General features: G+C 43.0%; 1 protein-coding gene across 1 annotated transcript in view; it reads right to left on the reverse strand.

The window, feature by feature from the left end:
* Positions 1-356: 356 nt before the first annotated feature.
* Positions 357-21,358, reverse strand: part of LOC136649439 (quinone oxidoreductase-like protein 2) — a 38,393-nt gene continuing 17,391 nt past the window's right edge. The window contains exons 4-10 of the mRNA XM_066626054.1: positions 19,410-19,468; positions 18,297-18,362; positions 15,876-15,985; positions 13,654-13,735; positions 13,090-13,271; positions 11,522-11,750; positions 357-2,390 (exon numbers count right to left, since the gene is read on the reverse strand). Coding sequence (XP_066482151.1) covers positions 2,322-2,390; positions 11,522-11,750; positions 13,090-13,271; positions 13,654-13,735; positions 15,876-15,985; positions 18,297-18,362; positions 19,410-19,468 — 797 coding nt within the window. The 3' untranslated portion in view covers positions 357-2,321. The remainder of the gene's footprint in view (positions 2,391-11,521; positions 11,751-13,089; positions 13,272-13,653; positions 13,736-15,875; positions 15,986-18,296; positions 18,363-19,409; positions 19,469-21,358) is intronic.

Genomic DNA, 21,358 nt, shown 5'->3' on the forward strand with positions numbered 1-21,358 from the left:
GGGGGCTTTTATGCGCCTCCCAGAGTCTCAGAATGCCAGAATTGCGTGAGAGACGCAACTTCCTGTTTCCTTTGCACGCTGCCTCTGGGAGGCTAATGAAAGCTCCAGGTGGTGAGGGGAGCAGAGTTCCTCTCAGCTTCTAAGGCTTGGGGGATGTGACTTCCTGATCAGTGGTGGCCATTACATATGCAACCTGTCACGGGCTGGAAGGTCATTAAGGGGAGCACAACCTCTATTGGAAACGTAAGATGGTCAAGTTCCAATGGCACTTATCTGTTCTCATTGTCCCAAACTGCCCAAGTCACTTAGAGAATAATGTGGAGATTTCATGGCAACAGTCTCTCTCTCTCTTTTTTTTTTAAATATTTTATTTATAAAGGTAAGGACACAGGTTACACATGAGGGTACTGGCCCTAGATTACAACACGCATAATTCAAATAAAAAAACAAACACAATAATCATCAATACAAAGGCTATCATATTTATCAATATAAAAATTTGGATTTACCGAAACACTCAATATTGTTTAACTAAAATTATCTATCCAGTCATAAAAAGACTTCCAATATTTTCTTACTCTATATAAATCTCTTTCTTTCATTCTTTCTGTTAAAACTTCAATTTCTGCGATTTCATAAATTTTGTCTATTAAATTTTCGCTAGTTGGCAGATTTGTAGATTTCCATTTTTGTGCAAACAATATTCTTGCCGCTGTACCTTATGTACAATAAGGTATTTCTTACATTGGTCTTTAATTTCTGATGTCACATTTAGGAGGAATATTTCTGGTTTGAATGGTAATACACAATTCAGTATCTCTTGCAACAATTTATGTATCCTTTTCCAGTATTTCTTTGCTTTTTCACATGTCCACCACATATGATAAAAGGTTCCTTCAACCTCTTTACATTTCCAACACTTATTTGATAACCCAGAATACATTTTTGCTAATTTCTCTGGAGTTAGATACCATCTATAAAACATTTTATATAAATTCTCTTTAAAAGACACTGTTTTAGTTATCTTAATATTTATATTCCAAATTTGGTTCCAGTCATCCATCGATATATTATATCTGAAATTTTTTGCCCAACGCACCATTGCACCTTTAACTGTCCATTCTTATCTCATTCTTATCTCCATTCTTAACTCATTCTTATCTCATTCTTAACTCCATTCTTATCTCAAGGAGAAAATTGTACATTTTTTTTATATACTTCCCCTCATCAATCAAAAATATTTATCAAAACTTTTATCTTCTTCATAAAAACCTATTTTTTGGTCTTCTCATAATCTTGTTCTTGTTTGCATTTTGTTCCACCAGTCCAATTTTATTCCTTTCTCTTCTAACTCAGGCTTACTTAGGATCTCTCCTTTAATATTCAGCAGATTGCTGTATGATTTATTTTGGTCTTTTTAAATCCAGTTCGGATTAGTTGCTATTTCAAGTGGTTTTATCCATCTGGGTAATTTAGAATATATCTTGTATTTTATCTGATCCCATATCCAAATTAAAGATCTTCTTAAAATGTGTTTAAAATATCCATGCTGTTTGACTTTATCATAAAACAGGAATGCGTGCCAGCCTATTTGTAGATCATGTGCTTCTAATGTTAAAATTTTCAAATTTGGTATGAGTCCCCAATCTTTTATCCAGTTTAAGGCTGCTGCTTGATAATATAGTTCCCAGTCTGGTAAACCGAATCCTGCCCTTTTTTTTATCCTCTTGAAGTAATTTCAGTCTTATTCTCGGTTTTTTACCTTGCCAGACAAATTTTGTAGTAATTTTATTCATTTCTTCAAAAAAGGTTCAATTCAAAATAATCAGAATAGTCTGGAATAAAAACATTAATTTTGGTAATATTTTCATTTTCAGTAGAGCTATTCTTCCCATTAGGGATAGTTGCAATTTATTATATTTCTCTAAATCTTTTTTTTTCTTTCATTAATTTAATATAGTTGTCTTCCATTAATGTACTTGTCTTTTTGGTAATTATAATTCCTAGATATTTTACTTTGTTTGTTATCTGTAGTCCAAATTCTTTTAATCGTTCTATATTTTATATCTGTCTTTTATATTTTTAAGTATCATTTTGGTCTTCTGGTAATTTATTTTTAGGCCTGCTACTTCCCCATATTCTTTTAAGTCTTCTATCAAAAATTCTATGGAATTGAGTGGACCTTCCAGGATAAATACCAAATCATCCACAAACGCTTGTAGTTTGTATTCTTCACTTTTAATTTTGAACAGTCTCCTTTCTCTTCAGCAGGTTGTACCAGCAGTAAGGAGCAAGGGCCAATTTTTCCCCAAATGGAAGGTTTAACTAACTGAGATGACAATCTTTCCCACAGATTTACGCTGGCTCACATGTGCAAAGGCTTCATTTACCTGCAAAGCAATAAAAACAAATAAGTATTTAGGAATTTTTCAAAGATACCAGTGTATACACGACTCTTTAGTGACACCTAAACAAAAATAGGGCAATAATGGACAAAAGAGATTACAGCTATGAAGGTAACCTGTGAAATAGGACTGCATAGGGCCTGTTTTCAGGTAGAGTGGCTTTCAGGATAGCTTACTACATTTCTGGAAAGATACATGATTGGTGCCTTTAGTTTTACAATAATAATAATAATAATAATAATAATAATAATAATAATAATAATAATAATAATAATAATAATAATAATAATAATACATGTATTTATATACTGCCTTTCTTGGTCGTCAGATTTCTCCTCAGACTTTATTCAAGGCGGTTTACATGGGCAGGCTGTTCTAAATCCCCGTAGGGATTTTTACAAAGAAAGGTTCTATCTTTCAAGAACCACAACATTTCAGCTGGATCTTTTTGATCTGGTATCACATTCTGGCCTCCGATTTCCTCCCACACAAGCTGACAGGCAACTCCTTCATCTCTCATATGGAGGGCAGCCAAGACGCTTCTTTGCTCACACCAAAGAACAGGTGGAATAAGGTGGCTCAGCTTATCAGCTGCTTCAAGGTCTCACCATTCACGGTGCCGGTGGCCTCGAACTGGCGACCTGCAGATGTTATCTTCAGGCAAACGGAGGCTCTACCCTCTAGACCAGACCTCCTGCCCAAATGGCCTTCCAAATGAAGTGGAGACCTAGTCCACTAGGCTGGGGAAGCCGAATGTCACCTCATTTTTTCCGTGCTGCCAGTCATGGAAATACCTCTTTTATATGCCAGATGACAATTAATGTCATTAATAACTGACAATTATTAATTAATAATTAATGCCAACTTCTTTGGATAAGTAGCCCTGATTATACAGTCAAGAAAGTCACCTCAGAACAAATATTGCACAAAATCTAGTGAAAGGCATTTTGGTTTTCTAAAAGGAAAATCATTTTAATAATGAAAGTCAAAACAATGGACAAGGACATTGAGACATCGACCCAGATTAAAGTGGTTGGTTGGTTTGTAATTATTTAATGTGATAGTAATAAGAATTGGAGCGTTTCATCAGAGACAACAACAGATGGCTCATTAATTACAGGCTGCACCAGCTCCCTTTGTCACTTTAAGGGCGCTATCCTAACTGCGTTCTATGCCGGCTCAAGTCCCTTGGGCCGGCCTGGGAGGGTCGCAAACGTGCCATAAATGTTTGCGCCTCCTCAAGGGGAAGCCGGGCTAGTGCTAAGAGAAGCACCGGCCTGTGGAGGCTGACATAAGTTGGCTTTCTCCCAGCTTCTTGCGTCGGCTCGGATGAGCAGATGAAAGGTAGGTGTGGGGGAGGTGGGGAGGAGGAGGGAGGGAGGTGTTCCTGAGCAGGGGAAGGGAGGGCGATGGGCGGCCATTTCTGGCACTACAGCAGCCCCATGCGTTGGGCAGCTCAAGATTGGGAGGGAAGATGGCTGGCCAGGAGAGTTGATTGGGAAGGGGTGGAACCAACAGAGGCAACAAGCCTCAAAAGTGGCAGGATCGGGGATGGGTGGGGATCTGGAAGGTGAGAAAGAAGCAGCAGAGGATATAACGAAAGGAGGTAGTGAAAGGAGTCTTTATAAGTCTTTATCCTTATAAAGAAACAAGTTGAAGGGGAACAGAGAGGGAAAGAAAGAGAGGGAAAGAAGGAAGATGGAAAGCAGGAGAGACCTAAGAAGGACGGGGGTGAGGGGGAACAGATGGGGACCTTAAAAGAGAAGCAGGAAGAAAGAGAGGAGGATTCAAAGTAGGCCCAGAAATCAGAGGAAGAAGCATAAAGGAAGAGTGTGGTTCTCTTATGCTTCTTCCTCCTACCTCTGGCCCCAGAGATCAGAAGAAAGGGTTGGCCTCGGAGATTGGGAAAGGGCTGCCCGGTAAACATCCCAATCCCAATCTACCACCAATGGCAGGGACAGCAAGACCTAGATTACTGGCTTCTTCTCTGGCAATTTTCAAAATGGAGAAAGGTGAAAAGCGGTGTGCTCCAAGAATCTGTCCTGGGACCAGTGCTTTTCAACCTGTTCATAAACCCTGGAGACAGGGTTAAGTAGTGAGGTGGCAAAGTCTGTGGCTGACACCAAACCTTTCTGAGTAGTGAAGACCAGAAGAGATTGTTGAAGAGCTCCAGAAGGATCTCTCCAAACTGGGAGAATGGGCAGCAAAATGGCAGATGCACTTCAATGTCAGTAAGTGTAAAATCATGCACATTGGGGCGAAGAATCAAAACTTTACATATATGCTTGGTTCTGAGCTACCTGTGATGGATCAGGAGAGAGAGAGAGATCTTGGGGACAGCTCAATGAAAATATCAATCCAATGTACAGCAGAGATGAAGAAGGTTAATTCCATGTTTGGGATCATTAGAAAAGGTATTGAGAATAAAATGGCTAATATTATAATGCTGTTGTACAAATCGATGGTACAGCCACACCTGGAGTACTGCATCCAGTTCTGGTCACCACATCTCAAAAAGGATATAGTGGAAACAGAAAAGGTTCAGAAGAGAGCAACCAAAATGACTACTGGGCTGGGGCACCTCCCTTATGAGAAAAGGCTACAGTGTTTGGGGCTCTTCAGTTTAGAAAAGAGGTGCCTGAGGGGGAACATGGTTGAGACACAAAATTATGCAGGGGATGGATAGATAGAGAGATGCTCTTTTCACTCTCACACAACACCAGAACCAGGGGACATCCACTAAAATTAAGTGTTGGGAGACTTAGGACAGACAAAAGAAAATATTTCTTTACCCAGCGTGTGGTTAGTCTGTAGAACTTCTTGCCACAGGAAGTTGTGATGGCATCTCGCCTTTAATTGGCGAGATGGCATCTCTGGATTGGACAGATTTCTGGAGATTGTTGAAGAGCTCCAGAAGGATCTCTCCAAACTGGGAGAATGGGCAGCAAAATGGCAGATGCACTTCAATGTCAGTAAGTGTAAAATCATGCACATTGGGGCGAAGAATCAAAACTTTACATATATGCTTGGTTCTGAGCTACCTGTGATGGATCAGGAGAGAGAGAGAGATCTTGGTGGACAGCTCAATGAAAATATCAATCCAATGTACAGCAGAGATGAAGAAGGTTAATTCCATGTTTGGGATCATTAGAAAAGGTATTGAGAATAAAATGGCTAATATTATAATGCTGTTGTACAAATCGATGGTACAGCCACACCTGGAGTACTGCATCCAGTTCTGGTCACCACATCTCAAAAAGGATATAGTGGAAACAGAAAAGGTTCAGAAGAGAGCAACCAAAATGACTACTGGGCTGGGGCACCTCCCTTATGAGAAAAGGCTACAGTGTTTGGGGCTCTTCAGTTTAGAAAAGAGGTGCCTGAGGGGGAACATGGTTGAGACACAAAATTATGCAGGGGATGGATAGATAGAGAGATGCTCTTTTCACTCTCACACAACACCAGAACCAGGGGACATCCACTAAAATTAAGTGTTGGGAGACTTAGGACAGACAAAAGAAAATATTTCTTTACCCAGCGTGTGGTTAGTCTGTAGAACTTCTTGCCACAGGAAGTTGTGATGGCATCTCGCCTTTAATTGGCGAGATGGCATCTCTGGATTGGACAGATTTCTGGAGGAAAAGTCTATCATGGGTTACAAGTCATGATAGGTATGTGCAACCTCCTGATTTTAGATGTGGGTCACCTCTGAAGAAAAGAAAGGAAAGACAAAAGATAGTGTGCGTGAGAAATGAAATGGGAAAAAAGGTTTATAAGGATAGCCAGATAAGAGAGATTTCTGAAAAATTTTATAGCAATTTATTTAAAGCCAAGGAAGGGAAACAATTTGATGAAGTTATAGCTAATAAAATTAAGGAAGAGGATTTGTTCGTATTAAATGATGATTATATTACACAACAAGAAATTTTGAGTGTTATACAGAAGTTAAAAAATAGGAAGTCACCGGTTTAGATGGATTGACAGCAGAATTTTATAAAATGGTTGGAAATTTAATAGCTCCGGAACTACAGAGTTTGTTTAATAAGATATTGAGGGGAGGGAAAGCACCAGATTCTTGGAGAAATACTGAAATTATGATAATTTTGAAACAAACAAAGGACCCGGTGGATCCTAATTCTTATAGACCTATTAGCCTGGCAAATCAGGACTATAAAATTTTTGCAAAAATCTTAGCAAATAGACTGGAGAGACTGCTCCCAAGGTTAATAGGAGAGGATCAATATGGTTTTGTAAAGGGAAGATACATTGGACACCCTATAAGGAATGTTATTAATACTTTATATCATGGAAGTATTGATGGAAGGTTTGCCTTCTTGAAATTAGATGTATATAAGGCATTTGATACATTAGATCATGGGTATTTAGTTCAAGTATTGGTTTTGAAGGTTTTTTTTTTTGAATGCTTTAAAAGAAATCTATAAGGAAGGCAAAGCCATGATTAAAGTTAATGATGGTCATACTAAGGAAATACAAATTCAGAGAGGAGTAAGACAGGGATGCCCTTTATCCCCAATGTTCTTTGTCTTAACGATGGAGCCCTTAGCTCTGGGGTCTGCAACCTGTATTTTTAGAGCCGCATGCGGCTCTTTCAGCGGTCTGCTGCGGCTCCCAAGTGCGGGCTGGAAGCGGGGCGCCTTCCCCGTGGCCGCCACCCAGCCAGCCTAGCCCCAAGGGCGCCTCTCTCCGGCGCAATGTGCTGCGGGCGCTGGCTGCTGGTGAGTGCGGGGTCGGGGCACCGCCCTTGCCCATAGCAGCTCCTTCAGCAGGCAGGGGCAGCGGCGCTCTCCCACACCTGCTCTCCCCGCGCCCCACTGCAAGCAGACGCCGTGGGACAGGGCCGCTGGTGGTGGGCGCGGGGGGCGCTTTGCAGGGACCCCTGTGGCCGGGCAGGGAGAACTGGCAGCGCTGGCATGGCCGCGCATGGGCTCAGCGGGGAAGGGCATCAAAGGAAGGGGCAGCGGCGCTCTCCTGCACCTGCTATCCGTGCCCCACTGCGAGCAGGCACGAGGGGCAGCTGGGCACCTCTTCCCTGCGCCCTTCCTTCCTTCTCCCTGCAGCGGGCAGGGGGCTGAACCACGGGACAGGGCTGCTGGTGGCAGGCGCGGGGGGCACTTTGCAGGGACCCCTGTGGCCGGGCAGGGAGAGCTGGTGGCGCATGGGCTAAGCGGGGAGGGGCGGGTGAAAGTGGGTGAAAGTGGCAAAGGGGGTGACAGAGCACCTCTCTGTCACCCCCTTTGCTAAACTAATTACTATGTTAAAAATACAAAGGCATTTCCGAGGCAGATAAGCTGCGCTCCGAAGCCTCCTCTGACCCCTCCCTGCAACTTGGAGTGCTCAGCCCGAGGTGCGCGTGCGCCTCCCCTGTGCCCAGGCTGGGCTCTTCTCACCCTGGCGCCATTCCCCCCCCCCCACACACAGAGCAGGCAGGGGGATCCTTCGGCTCCATCCCTTTGAGTCTGGCAGGCTTCGTGACGCCCTTTGCCTTAAAATTGCCCCCCCCCACTGCAGAAGAGATGGGGTGACCGACCCTGGAGCTCCCTGGAGTGCGCCTGCAGGGAGTGCACACTTTCCTGGGAGTAAACCCCATTGAACTGAATGGGACTTACTTCTGAGTAGGCATGCTTAGGATTGGGAGCCGACTCCGGAATCAGCCCCTCTGCCCTTCGTGCGATTTCTCTCCTGGTCAGTGCGCCTGAGCATGGAAGTCAGTCCCTCTGAAACTGACAGGGCAGACATCCCAAAAGAAGTCTGAGGGTGGAGGATGCGATCCTAATACTACACACACTGACTAAGGAGGGAGCCCCATGGAAATCAGAGAGGCACTTACTTCTGAGTAAGCCTGCATAAGTCTTCCCATTGCTTCGATTCAGCGCAAAGCAGCATCTGTCAGTTTTTTTTCCCCTCCCCTGACTCCACTTTGGAGTCAAATGAAATCCCACTGATTTTAACACACTATAGTTTTTTTATACATAGCATAAAGGTAAAAAAAACTATATATGCAGTGTTATCTTCATTTTAGATGTCAAGAGGGTTTTGTGGCTCCTGAGATTTTTTTTTTCTCCAGAAAATGGGTCCAAATGGCTCTTTGAATGTTTAAGGTTGCTGACCCCTGCCTTAGCTGATAGAATCAGGAATAGTATTAGAATACAAGGATATAGGGTAGGGAAGGAGGAAATTAAATTGAATTTATATGCAGATGATATATTTTTGGTTCTTGGGAATCTTCTGGAAGCGTAGAGAGAATTAATGATAATTTTAGAGGATTTTAAATCATACTCTGGGTTAGGGGTAAATATTGAGAAATCAGAAATAATGTTTAGGAGGATAGAGTTAAAGGAACAAGAAGAAATAGCAAAGTTAACAGGTATGAAATTAGGAGTTAAGAGAATTAAATATTTAGGAATAATAATAACAAAGAACCCCAAAAACTTGGTGGATGCAAATTATAAAACAACATGGAGGAAGGTACAAAAAAAATTAAATCAATGGAATAATAGATATTTAAGCATTTTGGGGGAGATAAGGGCAATTAAAATGTTCATTTTTCTAAGATGCTATATCTATTTCAGGTGCTTCCAGAGTGGATTCCCAGGAACCAATTAGTTATATGGGATCAAGAAATAAAAAATTGGGTGTTTGGGAAGAAGAAAGCTAGAATTTTAAGGAAAGTTGTATATTCACCACAGGAAGATTTAGGATGGGGATTGCCACATTTGGAAAGTTACTATGAAGCTTTTCAAATTAAGATGTTGATGGAAATAGATGCAAAAAATTTGGATAAATGGGTGAGATGGGAAGATACAATAAATAGAGGAGGAGGTAATTTTGGAATATTTACACAGAAAGTGAAAAAGAAAATTAAAATTACAATAGGACCAAGACAGTTAGCATTAAAAGTTTGGGGGAAAATGCAACCCAATTGGATGCCAAAATTTTCTAAATGGACCCCACTTGAATTTTTTTAAATGAGGAATTTAAAAACATTGAAAAAACTTTTGGGGAGAAGTTAAAGGAAAAGGGTTATTTTAGAGTGAAGGATTTATACAATCCTCAGGGGATATTGACTCCTATACAAGAATTATTGGAGAAAGTGGGAGGAAAATACTGGTTAAGGATCTTGGCTTTATCTAATATTTTAAAACAAAGATACTCCCGAGTTTTGAATGAAGAGGATACTCAATTTGAAAAAATATATAGTCTTAAAGAGGATAATAAAAAGGGTATGGCAAAACAGTTAAACAATTTAATGAATAAAGATAGAGACTATATGATTAGGTTAATACAAATTAAATGGGAAAGAGAGGTGGGAATGTCAGTACAGGAGATAGACAGAATAATAAAAGGAATATTGGAGATTAGAATGGAAAAATTTAGAGAACTGGAGATGAAATTAATATTGAAATGGTATAGGACACCTGCCCAGCTGGCTTATATGATTAAGGGAAGGAATTCAAATTGTTGGCACTGTAGAAAGGTAAAGGGTTATTATGCCCATCTTTGATGGGAATGTTCTAAGGTAATTGATTTTTGGCAATTGATATTTGAAAAGGTGGAGGAATTATGTAACCTTAAGCTGGAGCTCTCTGGGAAAATGTTATTTATGGGAGTTTGGGGAAATAATAAAGTAAAAAAATATAATCAGGATTTATTCAAAGCTATGATTCTAGCTATCCATGGAAAGATGCATCAAAATGGACTGTGGAAAAATGGAACTGGTATTTATATGAATGGATACAATCAGACATAGTATCAATACTGAAACAGGATAAGACATGGGAAGATAAGAAAACCGAGATAAAAAAGAAATGGTTGAGATATATAAGATGGGTAAGGGAAGGGGGGGCCAATACTGTTATAATGGATAAAATCCAAAAGGTGTGCTTATGGCTGCAGATATAAATACTTAATGTTAATGGTCGCTGTTCATGGGGGGAGGGGAAAAAGGGGGAAAAAGATTGTTGATCTATGATTATGTAAATATAAGTGGAATGTATACTTTAAAAAATTAAACATCAATAAAATTAAAAAAAGAAAAAAAAGAAAAAAGAAGTGGGTCACCTCAGAATGCCAGATTCAGGGGAGGGCACCAGGACACAGATTATATCTGTTGTCTTGTGTGCTCCCTGAAGCAATTGGTGGGCCACTGTGAAATACAGAAGCTGGACTAGATGGGCCTTTGGCCTTATCCAGTGGGGCTCTTCTTATGTTCTTGCCATAAGGTTGCCACTTCCATAGCATCCACCTGGGCACATCCTTTCCTCTCAGGCAACTCCAATCATCTGCCCCAAATCAGTATATAGCCAAACTAGGCTATAAATCCTCAACGAGGGTAAGTAGGGACAAAGAATAATAGCCGAGAGTGAAAAGCACAGACAAATGCAAATTACATGGACCAATAAAACCCTGCTACAGCATATATTGGTGCAGAGTGGTCCCTGGAACAGCAGGAACACCAAGTATATCTTACCCCACGCCATTTGATGTTGAACCCCTGCTAAATGGGTAAGAAGCACTTTTTCAAGTGGGTGCTTCTCTTTTATTTAGCAGGGGAAGAGTAACTGGCACATCTCACCCCACCAGTGTCTTTTCTAGTGGCTATTTGCTGATGTTCTTTTATATCTTTTTAGATTGTGATCCCTTTTGCAGCCAGCAGTTTGATTTTCTCTGTAAACCACTGTGTTAACTTTTTGTTCAAAAAGTGAACAAAGCAGTATATAAAAGCGGTTCACAAAGCAGTATATAAATACTGTTATTATTATAACTTCCCCCATGGAAGGGGTGAAACTGCCTTCACTGGAGAGGTCACTTAAGCAATTCAACCATTCAGAAAGAGTACATAGAACGGTCATTCTTGGAACTGTACTGCCTTGCTTTGTAGGTTGTTACTGTTCCCATGTCACAACCTTCCTGAATGCTAGAATGTCAGAAATAAGCACTTATGGGACTTACTTCTGAGTAGGCGTGTCTACTGTTATTATTAAGAATACTTATAAACTGATTTTCTACAAGAGTAGTTCACAAAGTGGTTTACATAAACAGGTACAAGCTTAGGCTTGTTTGTCTATCAGACATCTCCCAAGCCATTTCTTTCTTACCTCCTCCAGTCTGAACACTGCTCCTATGTGAGGTTGGATCCGTCCCTCGTGGCAATACTGAAGAGCAGAAGAGAGTGCAGAGGAAAAGACTGGGAAATCTTGGTCCCTGTACCGACCCCAGTACAGTCCCATGGCAGAAATGTTCTTCAGAAGCAGCAAGTTGGCTGGAATAGAAGGGATTGTTCCTCCAGCAAAACCAACCACCACAATCCTGCCTTCCCAAGTGAGGCTGAAAATAACAGGCAGCAGAAGGTATGAGAGATCAATAGCTGGACCATCTATCCAGAAGCAAAGCAGCTGGATAAAACTTAGAATGCTTTTGCAGAAGACTGCTGGGGTGGGCAACTCATGAAGGTTTATAACAAAACACAAGGTCTGGATAAAGTGGATAGCAAAGCTTTGTCTCACAGAATGCTAGAGCCCAGGATTATCTAATGAACTTGACTGGCAATGGAAAATTAACTTATGGAATTCACTATGACAAAAAGTGGTGATGGCCACTAACTTAGATGGCTTAAAAGGGGGAATTAGACAAATTCACAGAGGTCAATGACTATTAGTCATGATAGCAAATGGGAACTTCCAGATTCAGAATATCACATAGTAGGGAGGAACTCCGAGGAAGGCCGTTGCCTTTATGCACCCCCGTATGCTAGAGAGGGTATACGGGGCAAATGCCGAAGGCAACGACCCTCCTCAAGCCTCCCCCCGCTGCCCGCCCACCTGGCTTTTTCTTTAAAGGGAGAGAAGACAGCAGCTCCGCCCGCTTCTCCCTTTATAAAAAGAACCTCCTCCTGACGGAGGAGGGGCGCCCAGGAGCACTCCTGGAGAGGCAGCAAGAACTGCCCCCCCTTAGGGCGACCCTGCCTGCTTGCTTCCTCCAGAGAGGCCTCCAGAAGCGAGAGGGCGGCCTAAAGCATCAGCTCTGATGCTCTAGCCCAGGCGCCCCTGGTGATAGGCAGGCGTCCAGCAGCCAGAAACCGCTGCAATGGAGAACTGCACGCCACTTACAAGCAGCGCATGAGACTCCGTCGGGGCCTTGGCTGCCTCCTTTGTTCCCCCTTTTTTCCAATGGGGGAACAGAGGAGGTAGGCGCACGGAAGTCATTGTGGCGACGATGACGTCATCACAACTACTTCTGGGTCACGGGTGGGGGTGTGTGGAAAAGGGTGGGGAGCAAGGGATGTGGGAGGGAGCAGAAAACTAGGGGTTGCCCAGGGCACCAGGTTCGCCACTGCCTTTATGCCCTGGATGTCTCAAAAGCGTCTGGTAGGCCATGATGTAAACTAGGAAGCTGCCCTAGGTAGAACTGTGGTCTGATCCCACAGGGCTCATTTTATATTTTTATGTCCTTGGATGGACATAAAACAGTGCTGTCAAGGTGAACAATAGACTTTTCTGAACATAAAGGAACTGATGGGTCTGGAGATTCTGGAGTACATGTTCTGATGAAGTCTCAGGTTAAAGTAGGGAGCTCTGGGCCAGATAATTCTTCAAGAATTTGCTGGCAGAGCAAACTGACATCTGTGCAAGCCTTGCAGGTGAAATGAATCATGACCGAAGCCCACCTGTGCAAAGCTGCCTTGAAGATGTCCCCACCAACTGCATCAATGACCACGTTGACTCCCTTGTTAGTCGTCAGTTTCTTCACTTCTTCCCTCAGGTCAGCCCAGCTATAATTCACACTCTGGAAAGCCCCCTTCTCAAGTGCCAGATTGCATTTCTTGTGAGTTCCTGCTGCTGCTATTACCTGTAATCACAGAACCCCCCTCCCCAACATTGTAGAATTTTCCAGTTAAGAAGATTGTGGTCTGTGTGCTTAAGTAACAGCAGGTGAACTATTTGCATTTGTTCTTACTCTGGAATAAACTGAGAAGAATGGAAAACTGCCCCCTTCAATAGGAAAAAAAGATCACAAAATAAAAATTAGAAGTTGAGAGATTTGTAAATCCTACATAATTGTGGTTGGTTTTTGAACATATTGCCATCAGGCATATTGGCCATCAAGGACATTTTTCTCCAGCTAGATGAACTATAAATTTTTTTTAAAGAAGAGATTTTTCAAGATTCCTCTATGATCCTGAAGATCAACTATTGCTCATCCCAATGGACACATTTGGAAGGGAATATACCTTTGCCTTAAGCACATTTGTTGCAACATCCACAATTGCAAGTCCTGTGGCACCAGCTGCTGCCGTCACCAAAACAGTCTCCCTGTAACCGATAGAACCACCGCAATGAAGCAAGAGAACGTAATGTAGTGTAGCTTAATGTAAGAGCCTGGCTATAAGTTTATACTTGCGTGAGATGACCAGGATCTCACTGTCAAGAACTCTGAAGGTTTCCCTGGAGACAGGCAAAGGACGTTGGAGGGTACTCTAGAGCCGCTGGCTATATTTCTCTGTTGTTCATCTAAGCTTATCTTTATTCTCCTTAACAGTTATCTGTCCCCACTTCTCCCCATCCTGCCACAGAACCAATTAGCTGCTAAGGAGATCAGCAACAACAGATAGAAAAAGGTATTCATGGCTCTACAATCCCCTCCACCTTTCTCTGTCTTGCACTTTGAAGCTCTCAAAATTATATTCAGAGTAATATTTCCATTTATCCAGATTTAACATTATTGACAGATAATACAAGATAATACAATATAGGAAACCAATAGCAAAGGACAACTACATGGCCAGATACCATTTGTGTTCATGAAATGTCCCAGATTCCTTCAGTAAAAACCTAAATGCCTTGATTTGGAAGCACCCTCAGTTTCTGTGAAGCTTACTTCCAAGTAAATATGTTTCTGAGAATATTAAATGTGTAACTGTTGCTGCCAGAAGTGGTAGCCCTGCATTTAGCTCCCCATTCTGTCTAATCTAATCTAATAGTACTAATACATCTAATATATCTAATAGTACTTTTCTTCCGTCCTGATGTCACCATGTTCCATGTTCCCCTGCACCAATTCTACATTACTGGCTGTCGAAAGTAGATAGGAAAACAGGGAATTACTTGGCATTGTGGCAAAAGATAGATGCTGCTTTGATATTATGGAAAACGATACAGGAACTAGAAAGCAGCTGCCGTTTTCACATGTTTAGGCCTATTTTGGCCCCAAGTGTTTCTCTAGCTCCCAAATTTCTTCATACCTCTCCTAATCCTGTTCTGGCAAGAAAAATGTGCCTCCTTAAAGGCTACTGCTGTCAAATGAAGAGTTGAGTTACTCCTAATGCACCATGGGGGTAATGAGAGTGATATAACAAGAACAGTACACTGCAAGTCATAGAATCATAGAATTGGAAAGGGCCTAATAGGTTATCTAGTCCAACCCCCTGCCTTTGGCAGGAAATCCTCCTAGAGCATCTCCAACAGGTGCTTGTTGAGCCTCTGCTTGAATATCTCTAGTAAGGGAGAGTCTACCACCTCTCTTGGCAATCTGTTCCACTGCCGAACCGCAAATGCCGAACTTTGCATTTATCCCTGTTGAACTTCATTGTATTCATTTCAGCCTAGTATTCCATTTTGTCGAGGTCTTCCTGAAGGCTTCTACTGTCATCTATTGTGTTTGCTACTCCTCCCACTTTGGTGTCATCCACAAATTTAATGAGGCTCCCTTGTATCCCCTCATCCAAGTCATTGATGAAGATATTAAAGAGAATCAGGCCCAAAACAGAGCCCTGGGGTACTCCACTTGAAACTGCCCTCCAGGTTGACGCAAAGCTATTGACAAACACCCTCTGTGTACGGCTGTCCAACCAGTTGCGAATCCATCTAATGATTGTATCATCGAACCTGTATTTTACCAACTTGCTGATTAGGATGTCATGTGGGACTTTGTCAAATGCTTTATTGAAGTCAAGGTATATTACATCTACCTAAAGTGCTAAAGAGTAACCAATTCCAACTTGTTCGCCTGGCCCTTTGAGTGGTAGAAGGAGATTACAGTCACTTGAAACTTTATCATGACCAGTGCATGATATGCACAAATAAACACTAAAATGGTTCCTCAAAAATGTCTTGAGATTGAAATTGTTGTGTCCAACACCTTGAAAGTGTGAAAATCACACTTTGTAAAAAGAGTTTTTCCTACAGAAAATCCTACTAACCCGCCCCCTCCATTCACATGAGAACCTTGGTATTTCTAGTTTTTGTAAAAACAAACAAATGAAGGCAGTTTTACTTATATTTCCTGGAATGCATCTCAGCTCAAGCATTGTTCTAGACTAGCAACAGCCCCGATCTATACTCAGAGCACTGCACTGGTTTGGATACTGTTCTCCACCAAGGAAAGGCAGGAAGGCAACCACTGCAATGGGATACAAAATTTTGCTGGTCAGGCAACCTAGGAGCCGCCACTCACCCCAGCTGTGTCTGTGCTCTGTGTTGAAGAGCCAAGATGGCTGTCCCATAGGAGACAGGAAGAGCTGCAGCATCTTCATAAGAAACTCCCTGTGGAATTGCCCAGAGCAGCTTCATGAAAAAAGGACAAAAAAGTCATGAACTTCATTTTGAAGAAAGATTACAGGTTGAGTCTTGTTATTTGCAAGGATTCCTTTCCCAGAACTCATGTGGGTGGCAAAAATCGCACTAAAGCACATCAATTTAAAAACGATGTCCTTTTGCTCAGCCATTTAAAAACAGCCTTGCTGACCTTTTGTAATGCACATGGAAGCAATCAGTCTCTCTCCAGGTACTTAGAAAGGCTTCACTCTGCCCTTCACAAAGGGCAGAGACCCCTCCCTTCCCCAGGAGCTCAACACAGGAAAAGAATGGAGGAGATGATAATGACTTGCATTCTTACTGTCCTCAGGAGGAGGGGAGGGGCTGCTTGTCTTGGAGTGAAGCTGTTCTAAATGCCTGGAGAGAGAATGATGAATGGATTGTCAGCTGGCTGCCCTCTCTCGCATTAACAAATTGGTAAACGACTTCTTTCCTTTACTTGAAAGGGCCCTCATAGCATTGAGATAAAACCGCAGGTGAAAAATCCATGGATAATTAGGTTGTAGTTGTATTTCTTTATAGAAGCCTTGCAAACTCTCTGTAAAAAAAAAGTATGTGCATTTCACTTTGAGACAGAGCTTTTATAAAACCAAAATTCAGAATTAAAGTCATGTTTGGAACCCCATCAAAGCTGCACATGAAGTCCCCAGATCCCGACAATGTATGCACCCAAGGCACTTTCAAAGCACTTGTGACATTATTTATTTAAAATAAATAAAGGACGCCCAAAGCGGCTAACAAAACAATAAAATAAAATAAAAATAAAAAACAATATAAAATACACTGCAAAGTTGCTGACAAAGTCAGTTGCTGTGCTTAAAACTATGATCATTTTAACAGGTCCAAGCTTTCCTTTTTTCAAAAGGCACCCATACTAAATTGAGTCGAGATACAAACTCCTAGAACAGCATTGTAACTGTTGCTTGGGAGTAGAGCCCACTATGTCTTATTTTCTTTGCATGAAATTCACTGAACAAACACCAGTAATCATAATGAGAAGCAGGCTCTAACTTAAAATTATGCTTAGAAGGGACACTTCCTATTTCAAATGGCTTTAAAATTCAGAATTGTGTCAGTGTGAAAATCCCACAGATCTGATTGCTGTTGTCTGAGAGCACAGATCATCAGGTTATTTTCAATGCACTGCATTATTCTCTGTGGTACAATGCAGGGGTGACCTTGAAGGAAAGTGTGGGGAAAGAGCAGAGCTGTTGATGTTCTTTTCTGGTCTCTTGAGGGAAAAAAAAACCTTAGCAGAGAAGAAGCATCAGGCTCAGCAGAAGGCAAACTAAGAAATATGCCTAAGGGCCTACATCCAGACCATCATCTTTCTGTTACATTAAGGTTACAATCCTATGCAAATTTACCTCAGGGCAAGTCCTATTGAACACAGTGGTATGATTTCTTAGAAGTGCTTCTTAGAAGTGTTCAATAGGGCTTATTCCTATGTACATGAGCAAAGGTTTGCAGACTTAGGGCGCAATCCAGAGGCCCTTGGGAGGAAGCTGGGCCGGCACTTAGTGGTGCACCGGCCTGTGGAGGCTGACACAAGCCTCTGCACTGGGTTCTTCTGTGAGTTTTATATCGGCCTCCCTGAGCCGACGCAAGGTTCTGGGGTGGGCGGAAGGGAGTCGTTCCTGGGCGGGGGGAGGGCAGGGAGTGGATGGCTCTGGGGGGGCGGGGAGCAGGGCTGGGACCCGGCAGTTATGCCAGATCCCAACCTCCGTTCCTTGAAGACGCTCTGCTCTCCTCAGACTTGTGCCACCTCAGGAGGTGGTGCAAGTCTGAGGAGACCCATTGGGGCAAGGGTGCCCTACCCAGGGGTAAGGGGAAAAGTTTCCTTTTGCCTCTGGCTGAGCTGCCTTGGGCCCTCTCCTGTGCTAGATACAGTGCAAGCCTCCTGGCTTGCCTATTCCATCGCAGGGTAGACTGAACCCTTAGTCAATTAATCAAATCAACTTGGTTCAACTAATCAATTGATTAACTCTGTACTGATTTGTCATAAAGATAATTGTTTAAAAGAATAATTTATTTTGAAGGAAAAAAGAAAAAGTAAAAGGAATTCTCTTCTGTGTGAAAGTAGAATAGGCTATTCTAAGATGGTACCAGTTGCCCACAAGTACTATGCATGTACCGTATTTAAAATTGTCTTTTTAGTTTTAAAAAATCTGAAGCCTAATTAACCAGGGCACTTTCCTAATTAAAAAAAAAAAACTTTTTGATGGATTGGCTACATGTAGTATAGTGCAATATCTACGTTTTTTCATCCAAAGGCACCTACCTTTTGATCTGCAATGTACTCTTCAGCCAGAGCTTTGGTGTTGGCCACGCCAATGACACGATCTCCCTGTTCAAAAGTCAGCACCAGACAGTCATTAGGACCAGACAAATTCTTGCCCATTCCTGCTGTCTCCAAAATATTCTAGATAAAAGGTTTTTCCATGCTGAAAACAGCATGCTTGATATGCTTGATTGTGTCAAACCCCACACCCACCAGCACTCTCCAAAAGATATGTTTCTATTTGATGGAATACACTTGAATTTATTTTAATTTAAAGCAAGGTATTAATGAATAAAATGAATGAATGGCAGACCCAAGGCTAACAGGATCAGAACAAATAGCACAACCCATGTGTTGGCATCCTTCAGTCTCGGAAGACTATGGTGTCACACTGTGAATGGTAGCTCTGGAACAGAGTGTCCTCTCCAGTGCGCGAAGTCTGGGTAAAGTAGGTATGGAGGATAAGGCTGTTACCCATGCAGCAAATCCCCCCTCTCCACGTCGCTGAAAAGGTCCAATGGAAAGGCAGAGGCCAATACGGTTGGTTCCAGTGGCGTCGCAGGAGTTGCCAGAACGTGACTGTGTTCAGCCATGAACTGCCTCAGGGACTCCGGCTCCGGATTTTGCCTCGAGGTTGACTCCTGAAGCCTTTTCCATAACTGGATGTAGCCACAAGGCAGTGGAGGTTTGGGAGCAGAGTTTTCCTTCTCTCAGATGAGCTGCCTTCCCAGGCTAACAAGTCCCATCTACCCGGTGGCTGTTTAGTCGCCTCTTATGACAAGTACAGCCAAACTGGGGGCCTATTCATATCCTCAGCCCCCAGGGGAACACAACCCAAGAGGCAGCAATTTCAGCACAAGACTCCCACATCAGCAGATACATCTTCCTTATGGGTTCTCTTACTTTTGGCTAAGTGCTAATGTGCTAAATCTGCCCTGAAGAAAGCTCTCGCCTGGATGCCACCTAAATAGTTTATTTTGCTTCTCTCATTTACTAAAACTGTCAGCAGACCAGCGAGCAACTGAACACATTTTCCTCCATCTCAAACCAAGCAAGTTTACCAGCAAGAACAAAATTAACTTTTGCATCTCACGCATAGTACATTCTTCTTACCTTTTTCACACTGCTGACAGCCACACCTGTCTCCATCACATCCCCTGAAAATTCCATCCCTAAAGGGGAAGAACATGTTTGGTGTTTTCCACAGATATAACCAGCCATGTCTGCACCTATAGTGGACATTGTTCTACAGAATGAACATATGGAATACACATGCTAACTCTGGGTTCATGGTGACTTGCCTGCCTGGTGCGAAGGTTGCGGACATCACTTCTCGTCTAGACAGGCTAGTAGACAGTGCTGGGGGAGAGGTAGCGGCTGTGGTGCATGTCGGCACCAACGATGTGGGCAAGTGTAGCTGGGAGGTCCTGGAGGCCAAATTTAGGCTTTTAGGCAGGAAGCTGAAAGCCAGGACCTCAAAGGTAGCGTTCTCTGAAGTGCTACCTGTTCCACGCGCAGGGCCAGCTAGGCAGGCGGAGATCAGGGGTCTCAATGCGTGGATGAGACGGTGGTGTAGGGAGGAGGGGTTTAGATTCGTTAGGCACTGGGGAACGTTTTGGGACAAGCGGGGCCTGTACAAGAGGGACGGGCTCCATTTGAACCAGAATGGAACCAGACTGCTGGCGCATAACATCAAAAAGGTGGCAGAGCAGCTTTTAAACTGATCCCTGGGGGAAGGCCGACAGGAGCCGAGGGGCATCCGGTTCGGGACTCCTCATCCCTATGGGATGAGGATGGGGAGGTTAGAGAACAACAAGACAAAGGCAGGGTAGGAGAAGAAATTGGGAAAGGTAGGGTGATGGGATGTGATAGACGGTTTGGCACAATGAGAGGATGCGGGGACAAAGGAGCGAATAAGCAGCCCATCCTGGGGCATTCCGTGTATAAATGCTTTTATGCGAATGCCCGAAGTCTACGAGCAAAGGTGGGAGAACTGGAATGTCTGGTGACAAGGGAAAATATTGACATAGTGGGCATAACGGAAACCTGGTGGAATGCGGAAAATCAGTGGGATACCGCAATCCCGGGCTATAAACTCTACAGGAGGGACAGGCAGGGGCGTGTTGGAGGTGGGGTGGCCCTTTATGTTAAGGAAGGGATAGAATCCAGCAAAGTAGAGATTGAAGGTGGGTCCGACTCCACCGTAGAATCTCTGTGGGTTAAATTACCAGGCTTGTGCAGCAATGTAATACTGGGGGCGTGCTATCGTCCTCCAGACCAGAAATCTGATGGGGACCTTGAAATGAGGAAACAGATCAGGGAGGTGACAAGGAAGGACAGGGTTGTAATCATGGGGGACTTCAATTATCCTCATATTGACTGGGTCAATTTGTGTTCTGGTCACGATAAGGAAACCGGATTTCTTGACGTGCTAAATGACTGTGGCTTAGATCAGCTAGTCAAGGAGCCCACCAGAGGACAGGTGACTCTGGATTTAATTTTGTGCGGTACGCAGGACCTGGTTAGAGATGTAAACGTTACTGAGCCATTGGGGAACAGTGATCATGCTGCGATCCGTTTTGACGTGCACGTTGGGGGAAGAATACCAGGCAAATCTCTAACAAAAACCCTTGACTTCCGACGGGCGGACTTCCCTCAAATGAGGAGGCTGGTTAGAAGGAGGTTGAAAGGGAGGGTAAAAAGAGTCCAGTCTCTCCAGAGTGCATGGAGGCTGCTTAAACAACAGTAATAGAGGCCCAGCAGAGGTGTATACCGCAAAGAAAGAAGGGTTCCACTAAATCCAGGAGAGTGCCCGCATGGCTAACCAGCCAAGTTAGAGAGGCTGTGAAGGGCAAGGAAGCTTCCTTCCGTAAATGGAAGTCTTGCCCTGATGAAGAGAATAAAAAGGAACATAAACTGTGGCAAAAGAAATGTAAGAAGGTGATAGGGGAGGCCAAGCGAGACTATGAGGAACGCATGGCCAGCAACATTAAGGGGAATAATAAAAGCTTCTTCAAATATGTTAGAAGCAGGAAACCCGCCAGAGAAGCGGTTAGCCCTCT

This window comes from Tiliqua scincoides, chromosome 4 (genome assembly GCF_035046505.1).
Source record: "Tiliqua scincoides isolate rTilSci1 chromosome 4, rTilSci1.hap2, whole genome shotgun sequence".
NCBI classification, from domain to species: Eukaryota; Metazoa; Chordata; class Lepidosauria; order Squamata; family Scincidae; genus Tiliqua; species Tiliqua scincoides.